This window comes from Hemiscyllium ocellatum, chromosome 6 (assembly GCF_020745735.1).
Source record: "Hemiscyllium ocellatum isolate sHemOce1 chromosome 6, sHemOce1.pat.X.cur, whole genome shotgun sequence".
Taxonomy (NCBI): domain Eukaryota; kingdom Metazoa; phylum Chordata; class Chondrichthyes; order Orectolobiformes; family Hemiscylliidae; genus Hemiscyllium; species Hemiscyllium ocellatum.
This window is the reverse complement of record NC_083406.1, coordinates 67,303,156-67,312,422: the sequence shown is the minus strand read 5'-3', so window position 1 is coordinate 67,312,422 and position 9,267 is coordinate 67,303,156. Positions and strand designations below refer to the sequence as shown.

Genomic DNA, 9,267 nt, shown 5'->3' with positions numbered 1-9,267 from the left:
GTAAAAGGATCTGTTTCCATACTGTAGGAAATCTAATCTCATCTAAATTTGGAGATGCCGGTGTTGGATTGAGGTGTACAAAGTTAAAAACCACACAACACCAGGTTATAGTCCAACAGGTTTAATTGGAAACACTAGCTTTCAGAGCGCCTCTCCTTCATCAGGTGGTTGTGGAGGGCACAATTGTAAGACACAGAATTTATAGCAAAAGTTAATGCTTCCAATTAAACCTGTTGGACTATAACCTGATGTTGTGTAACTTTTAACTAATTTACATGAATGCCCGTTCCTCAACCTTTTACCTCACCGTCCACATTTTGCTCAGAGATTCGGTAAAACCAATCTTTTACTCTAACTGTTCCAATATGTCCTTATGATGCTCGTTGCCAAATTTTGCTCGATTTCTTTGATAAGCATTTTAGGTCGCCTTACCACATCGAAGGTACTCAACAGTGATGCACTTTTGAGTAGAGTCAAATACGCTTTTCTTTCCGCAGTGAAATATTACTTTATTGTCTCCCCTTTTATTCACCACAGGAGTGTGGAAAGCAGGACATTTTTTTTTGAAAATGTGACACAATAAACCATTTCACTTGTAATTTAATATGCCCATTTGAGCGCAGCTTTGCCAGACTTTTATGCAGCAGAAACTGAGATTAACATAGGACTGGGAAAAGAGCGGAATTCGGTATTAACGGGATTTACGCGATTACTTGTAAGCAACAAAATACCAAAACCGTAGTCGAATTGAGGTACAGTGATAAATTAATAACATATTAAAGGGTAAACAGACAGCCTCGGCCTAGCCGTCCCCGAATTTCTGTCCGTTGCCAGGGAAGCAGACGGTGACCTTTAACCCCAGAGCCAGACAGACACAGGAAGCAGTCGGTGGGTGAATGTGGCCGGTATAGATCGGGGTAAGTAACGTGTGAAGACGGGTTGATAGTCGCGGGTGAGGAGTGAAGCTGGTGAGTTCAGAGTGAGAGCGTGATATGTAGTGGGGGGGGGGTATCGCTGTTTGGTGCTGGGGCCTATTTGGGCGGAAGGAAAGGAAGGGCCTCGGCGTGGAGTTGGTAGTTAGAAAGTTGTCGGTTCACGGTGCTCAAAGACTCTCCACTACAAAGCACTTGCTCAAATACTTCTCCGTGACTCTGCATGTTTCGTGTTTCCCCGTATCAGAGGCTAACAAAAGGTTCCGTACCTTGCAGCTTAAGGCTAATAATGACGGGTTGTCCCTTTTTTTTATTCTTCACAGTCTCAATTTTCCATCATTTGTGAAGAGCCGAGGCGCTGTTCGAAAGATTATTTATCCTACTCATTAATGCTATTTTGGGTTGGTAATATTTGATCTCCGCCTTCATTCGTTTCCGGAAATAGGTGTGGTTGTTAACCTAAACAATCAGTCTGGAATAGGTACGACAGTTAGGAATATGCTTTAGCCGTTACAATTCCGATTTTAAATATACAATTCTTTAAAATAAGAAACACTCCGATTTAACTTAATTAAACCTGAACTTACTTTATTCGAACTTATTAATTAGATTTTAAGCATGCTGGCATATAGTATGTAACATTGGAGTAAAACAAAATTTCAGATGCTGGAAATTTGAAACAAAAACGAATTATTGGAGACAGCAATTTGTTTTTGTTTTGTTTTTCTGTTCAAGATTGGTTCTTCTATGATCAATTGTTATCTCCTCACTCACCATTGTGAGAGAAAACTTCAAAAATCTGAGCAAAATTGGAAAAGAATCCCAATATCTCAAATTTAAGCCAAAATTATTTTGATAACATTTGAACTTAATCTTTTAAAGTATTGTCAGTCCTAAAAATCAAGTTGCCATAATCCCATGCGGTAGTTGTTTGACCTGAAGGTCACCATGCCTCAGACAATGGGTAAGGTTAGGCAAAAGTGAGGACCGCAGATGCTGGAAACCAGAGTTTAGATCAGTGTGGTGCTGGAAAAGCATAGCAGGTCAGGCAGCATCCGAGGAGCAGGAAAATTGACGTTTCGGGCAAAAGCCCTTCATCAGGAATAGAGGCAGGAAGCCTCCAGGGTGGAGAGATAAATGGGGGGGGTGGTAGCAAAGAGTACAATAGGTGGATGGAGGTGATAAATCAGAGAGGAGGGTGAGGGAAGGTAGCAAAGAGTAAGATTGAGAAAGTTAGGAGCTTCAATGGTACCTCAGCTGGTGCAGGAATTGAGCCTGTGCTGTTGGTGTCACCCTGCATCGCAACCCAGCTACCCAAAACTACAATACTGTTTGGGAGATATTAATATTATTTTAATACAAATGTACATATTAGGAGCAAGTTTACGCATCCAGCCCCTCAAACCTCTACTAGTTGGGGTGTAGGTTTGCTTGCTGAGCTGTAGGTCTGATATCCAAATGTTTCATTACTTGACTAGGTAACATCATCAGTGGCAACCTCCAAGTGAAGCAAAGCTGTTGTCTCCTGCTTTCTCTACTATTTGATAAAATCATGGCTGATCTAATTTCTGACTGCAACTCTACTTGCTTGATAACTCTCTTTATCAAGAATCTAGCACTTAAAAGTCTGCACTAATGTGCTCAAACTGCACTCTGTGGAAGGGAATTCAACAGACTAATATTTGCGAATAGAAAATATTTCTCCTCATAGTCAGATTTGAATAAGGTGCAAGGAGACCCTTCAGCCCAATGCATCTGTATCAGTCATTGAGCACCTATCTACTCTAATCCCATCATAACATCTCTACTCTTGTATTCAATGTCTTGACTAATAAAAGCAAATAAAGGCCTCATCCCTGTGTCTTAAATGGGAGACCCGTTATTTTAATACCATATCCTCTATTTTTTAGGCTTTGCCATAAGGGCAAACACTGAGTATCTTTCATGTTCAAAACATCTCAGAATGTGTATATGTTTCTATAAATTCCTGCTCGTTCTTCTAAACATTCAGTTTGGGAATTACAGAAAAATAGTGACTTTCACATTGACATCCTGGGCATTGTTTTTGATTATTGCAAGACTTATGGCGGTTTTCATAACAGGCCAGCTTCATGATGAAAGGAAAATTGCTAAGTCTGACGATTGGAAGTGTTACAAAAATATGTTTTCTCTACTTGCATTAATGTTCATTGTCTTCATCTCCTGTGAATTTATCCTTTATTAGTTTTCTTGGATTTTTTTCCCTCGGAAGTACAAAGAAAAGCTGCTGATAGAGGGCTGAATTATAATAATGAAGCAGCTGAGCGTGAAAAGAATGGTAAAGGCTAAAGTGGAACCAGTGGACTCTTTGAGACTGAATTAGGAATAAGTGGGCATGGGGGCCACTAGAAGAAAGGAACTTCTTTTTGTAGATGTGCAGATATTGAAGTTAGTTTTCCTTTTAATTGTTTAGAAAATAGATTTTTGTGCACCAAGGCTTTACTGTACAGAGAATTTAAATGGTTATGGTGGTTAATGAATTATGGAATTAAAAGCAGTCAGCTAATTTTGGTGAAATATTGCTCATAGACGGTAATAAGCTTACCAATGTAGGATAGTTAATTTTTGTTTGAACAAATGTCTCCCTGAATTTTCCTTCAGGATTGTATACAGTGTACTCCTAATTATCAAGAATGGCAACCAACCCCTCAGTGGCTATGCTCAGTAAAGTCCTTGAGCAGCAAATGCTCCAAACAACTGAGATAGTGGAACAGCATCTAGATACAGAGATTGAAAAGTTTGAAAAGATGGATGCAGAAGAACTAGAAAAACTCAGAGAAAAGAGGCTTGAATCAATGAAGAAAGCACAGCATCAGAAACAGGTGAAATTTTTACTAAGCAATCGTATTTTTTGTCAACTCCAAATTGTCCCATATTAGCAAACCAAGATATTATTTTGAAGCATGTGAGAAATGACATTAATTTTATTGTTCTTTAAATGGCGATGAAAAATTTCAGTTTAAAAATTCAAGTAAATGTTTGTTTGAGATTTCAAACTACTGATCAGTTTGTTCTTCGAGTGGGCTGTGGGATTGGAGTGTTGTTTTCAAATTGATTTTCTTTTAATATATCAATGTTTTAAGTATAATGTTTTGATGTAAAGTACTTAAACATTTTCTGTTTAAATCCAAATACAGGAATGGCTTTCTAAGGGCCATGGTGAATATAAGGAGATTCCCAGTGAAAAAGATTTTTTTCAAGAGGTTAAAGAGAGTAAAAATGTGGTTTGCCACTTTTACAGAGATACCACATTTAGGTGAGGAGCTATTTTTTTTTCCCAAGCAAGACAACAAAGCAGAATATTTTGAATTTAAGAACCAAAGGGTAATTATAATTGCCATTATTTGAGTTACAGACATGATTTGGTGATCTTACACTTAAATAATGCCAATTGTAATTACCCTCTGATTCTTCAGAACATTCAATACTATGGTACAAAAACAAATGACTCTTCTCTGCCATCCTCCAAGTTTCCACTTGGTGGATAACAAAGGAACCCAATTAGCATTACTATTTTTTTGTACTGCTGTGGACAAGATCACTTAGTGTTACACAGTTACTCTGTTAAAAATTGTAAATAAAAACATTTCCATTTGAATATTATAGGATTTGTACATGACAGCAGGTGCTAGTTTAGTTCAACAGTACTTCCCTAAATCCAATCCTTTCCAATCTGCTTCTTCAAGATCCACTGAAGGTCAGCATTAGTGCATGTGTCCACCCAGGCAATGCATCAATTTCTAAAATACTAATTGCAACAAATGAACTTTGAAACTGGAAGCTACTCAGTTAATAATGTGCTCATTTCCCTAATGAATGTTGTGTATGTAAAACATTGCCAGGTAATAACCTGGCAGTTCCAATAGTTTAGATGTAGCAGTGACTGAAGAAACAGGTTGCAAAGGAAAGTTTGAACTGGAAGATCAGCTGTTGAAGAACGAGAATTACAGATGTGAGTGAGGAAGTGGAAGAAGGTGGCAACAGTGATTTTCTAGGTTCCTGTTACCTATTAGTTTCCTAAACTTTTATTGCAACATGGAGTGGTATGAGTTTTATTGGTTTTTCAAAAAAAAGGTGACTCTGAAGCTAGTTCTTTAGGGATTACAGCACCCTACTTACTATCATCTTGAAATATCATTTAAAATAATTATACAGTAACTATTGAAATACAGCTTTACCATTAATCACACTACTCTGGTAAAGTATTCCAAAAATTTATTGTATGAAAATGTTTCTCTGCATGCGCTATGCTTACCTTGAGATTGGCATTGTTTTCAATTCAAAGTTTTCAACTTGGAAGATTGTAATCAGATGTTAATGTCTCTTCAGTATGTAAAGCAACTCTTTTTTTTCTCCAGGATTCAAATGTGATGTGGTTGGATCATTTTATTACATTATAACATCTTTGTATTTCTTCTCTGTGCTCAGTATAATTCACTGATTTTAATTTGTTCTTAAGTGCAGATGCAAGATAGTAGACAAGCACTTAGCAATTCTGGCTAAAAAGCACATTGAAACCAAGTTCATCAAATTAAATGCCGAAAAAGCTCCTTTCCTTTCTGAAAGATTACGAATCAAAGTAATCCCAACCATGGTTTTGGTGAAAGATGGAAAAGCTAAAGACCACATAGTTGGGTTTGATGACCTTGGTTGCACAGACAACTTCACAACTGAAACTTTGGAATGGCGACTGGGTTGTGCTGCAATCATTAATTACAGGTAAAACTTTCTGATCTTCGCTTAAATGAATTAAGTTAGTATGTCTGTCAATTTGGGAGACAAAAACTACCTTTGAAACCATGACTGCTTTTGATTGAATGAAACATGTGATGTTCTAACAAAAAAAACCTATGACTTCGGGCATGTTTTATCTCTAAAAGCCACAATCTCTATTTCTCCATGTTAAACTTTTTAATTGGTTAGGCCTTTTGGGCTCTTAAAATGCCCTAGCTGCTTTATGGAAATAAGTGCAAATTGCATACCATTACCATACTATTTGCCCACTCTCCATAAAAGCAGTTTTTTTGTTGTGATACTCTTTTCTCCTCTTTTCTCTTCACCTCCCTTCCCCCAACATTATTGAAGAGCTTTAGAACTAATGAATTTCTTTTTTAAAGGAAAGACAGGAACCAATTTGCAGAAGATCCACAGAAAGTTTCATCTGTTTACTGCAATGCAACTGAGGGATAAATGTTGGGTAGGATACTGGGAAAACTCCTTGGTTTACCTTCTAAAAACACGAAACTTTACGTCTATCTAACAGGACAGATAAGACCTTTTGAGACTGCTGCTGCCAATCAGATTTTATACAATGAGCCTTATACCCTGTAGTCTCTGAGGTGGGACAAAAACCATATCCTCTGAATTCAACTATGAGTGCTACTACTGAGCCAAGACAGCAACTATGTTCAAGTGAATATTTAGTGACAATTGGCAGACTCTAGCAAGAGTGCAAATCAGTATTGTACAGGATGATTCCTATTATCTGCAGGTCTTTTTTTGTTTCAGAAATAAACATTTATGCAGACTATTTTGCACCATTGATGTTTTCAGTTTGTTTTTCCTCAGATTTATTGTCATGACTTGGCTTCAATAGTTGGAGAGGTTGAATCCATTGTTTACTTGCTACACAATTTTTTAGACAGCTCATTTCCCTAATGAATGTTGTGTATGTAAAACAATGCCAAGTAATAAACTGGCAGTTCCAATAATTTATATGTAGCAGTGACTGAAGGTGGTTGCAAAAGAAAGTTTGAACTGGAAGATCAGCTGATAGAACAAGAATTACAGATGTGAGTGAAAATGGTGCAGCTTTATTTGTTCACATCTGCAGCATGTCAGGCTATTTAAAGTAAAAGTTACTAGAGCTTGTAGCTCTGCTCACAAAACGTAAGCTGCAACTTTGCATCAGGTGCAAAATAGCATTCATACATCTTGATGTTTATTTTTCTGCTTAATAATAAAACACAACTGATTTAACATCTGATTCCTTCATTCAGTGGAAATTTGATGGAACCACCTTTCCAAATGCAAAGAAGAAGTGGATGCATCACAAAGATGGAGAAACGAGCAATTAGAGGAAAAAGCAATGATTCTGATTCAGATGATGATTAAACTGAAGTGCATTTCTTGACCCTAATCTTTGCTTCCAATTCAACCTTTTTTCCCCATCCTACTCATTGTCAACTTTTTAATGTTAAGAGATGACAAATTTTTAATTTTTGTAGATTAATAAAACTGCACATACAATTGACACTGTAAACATTGCCTTTGTCATATATTGATGGTTGAAAAGACCTTTATAGAAATGTTAGAGAGCCATCTATTTTGCTGCAATCATGTTGCAAATTTATTTTTTGTAACAAATGCACAACACTTGCATCACTTCCTAATCAAATATTTATGTAAAAATAGTACTCAGAATAAACTGGAAGGACGCAATCATTTATTTACCAGTGTTTTGAAATCTTGAATTGTTGCCTTTCTAGGTTACAGGGTTCTAGATACTGTTTGGCATGTGGTGTCAACCAGCCAAAATTATTCTTATAGCTAAGCCATTAAGCAGCAGTTTTTAAAAAATTATCGAGAGTATCATTGTCAAAACTATTTCTGTCCAAGTACTTTGCTTTCCCTTTATAAAGAATGACTAGATGAAAATAAAAATAGCAATCTATTTCTCCTGTTTGCTATTGCATTGCTTTGACAAGTATTAACTGATGTCGAGCTTTTTTTCTTGTAGAAATATTATACAAATAAGTAATCTATTTTGATGCAATTGTATTCAGTAAGATGCATGATTCGTGCTATGGAGCAAGATCAGTCCCTCAATAGCTGGTTGAGGAGGGGAGTAAACAAAACAAAAGCTGTGATGAGTAGTTGATCTATTGTGAACCTGCTTGGGCTGGAATATTGTTAACATTAGGATATTTTTAATATGCTTCATTGTCAGCAGCCATTTGGATAAATACTGAGCTATTGCTGTCAAACTAAAACCTGCAAATTGAAATTGGATTGAATTCTCCTTTTTATCCTTCTGCAGCCAACTAATTTTAAAAACGCTATTAACAAATTCAGAATGTAGATAGTGGTGGTGAAATCTCAAACAGGGTGAGCTGCTCCTTGAACCCCTGTAGTAACAGCTGTTGAGGCAACGTGGGAAAGGAGGACACAAGGGTAGAAGTGAGAAAGGATTTTGGTTTAGACGATAAAAAAGATGTAAATTAGGAATAACAAAGTTCAGAAGATGGCAGGAGTAGTTTGCAGGCCCCATAACAATCATCACACTATTAAACAGGGTGTTAAGCAAGAAATAGGAGATGGCTTTTTAACAAAAGGGAATATAACAGTTTGTATATTCTTCCCCCAGCTGCATGAGAGTCTGCTGGGAGTCCAAAGATGTGCTGATGCCTGGATTGGCCATTCTAAATTGGCTGTAAAGACTAGGGATATGCAAGCTCAATGTTTTTTTTAGTAGAGATGTCAAGACTACCTCACAGTAGTTACAGGAGATATATTCATGAGGTACTCAGAGGTGAGTACCTATCAAAGCAGAGCTCGTGTCAACATGGTGAGAGGGAGTAGAAGCTGGAATGTCAGCGGGGCCAGGAGTGTAGCAATGCTGATCATAGGGGGAGCTTGTGATGAAGGCAGTTCAAGTTGTGTTGAAAAGTAAATTAGACTAATCTGAAATGGAAGAATGTGCAGTAACAGAGACTAGGCAGAAGAACAGCATGACAGGAGTTGCTCACTTGGAAAGCTGGTGTAGGTATTATAGGTTGTAGCCTCCTGCACCATAAGAAATCTCATTTTGCTGGGACATTACAGCCAAGTCAAATTTCAGTCAATTCAACTACCAAAGACAGCAGAGAATATGCCCACTGATCATGTTGCAAGTGGGACATCAGAAATTTGTAGTAATCTCTATGATGGCAACCCAGTCTAGATTTTCTGTTGTGCTGGGTTGCCAATTACCTTTTAGTAATTCTACTGTTATCATTGTTTTGTGCTAGCATATGAAAATTGGCAGATGAAGCAGTAATGTGTTGTTATGCCACCTTTTTAGTTATTGCTGCTTAGCTCAACCCTAAAAAGAGTCATTGTTCACAAAAGATAACTGTCAATTCAAGAGCCTAGATAACTTGCATTGAAAGGCTAGAATTTGGGCCTGGCTAGTTGCTTCTCTACAATATCAAGCAATACTTTATCGACTCAAATTTGAGTATTTTATGTTTCCCTTTTTTTTTGCTGCTTTTCAGCTCCCACTCCTCCATATCTGGGCAGGGTTAATGTAAGGATG

General features: G+C 37.2%; 1 protein-coding gene across 5 annotated transcripts; it reads left to right on the top strand.

Annotated features, from left to right (window-relative positions):
* The first annotated feature begins 814 nt into the window (after positions 1-814).
* On the top strand, positions 815-7,224 carry txndc9 (thioredoxin domain containing 9). Of its 5 annotated transcripts, none has more exons than XM_060826001.1 (6): positions 847-917; positions 1,256-1,333; positions 3,573-3,793; positions 4,109-4,227; positions 5,436-5,690; positions 6,971-7,224. In XM_060826001.1, the coding sequence occupies exons 3-6, from the start codon at positions 3,605-3,607 to the stop codon at positions 7,083-7,085; spliced, it is 678 nt and encodes a 225-aa protein (XP_060681984.1). In that variant the 5' UTR covers positions 847-917; positions 1,256-1,333; positions 3,573-3,604; the 3' UTR covers positions 7,086-7,224. The 5 variants fall into 5 exon arrangements, with proteins under 5 accessions (XP_060681983.1, XP_060681984.1, XP_060681987.1 ...); XM_060826003.1 differs by lacking the exon at positions 847-917 and adding an exon at positions 953-968; XM_060826000.1 differs by lacking the exon at positions 1,256-1,333 and having other exon boundaries at positions 815-917.
* Positions 7,225-9,267: the final 2,043 nt, after the last annotated feature.

Excerpts from the sequence above, each read along its gene's own strand:
- txndc9 (XM_060826000.1), top strand. The coding sequence starts at position 3,605 with ATGGCAACCAACCCCTCAGTGGCTATGCTCAGTAAAGTCCTTGAGCAG. Across the intron at positions 3,794-4,108 it reads AAGCACAGCATCAGAAACAG|GAATGGCTTTCTAAGGGCCA; the intron begins GTGAAATTTTTA and ends ATCCAAATACAG. Across the intron at positions 5,691-6,970 it reads GCTGCAATCATTAATTACAG|TGGAAATTTGATGGAACCAC; the intron begins GTAAAACTTTCT and ends TCCTTCATTCAG.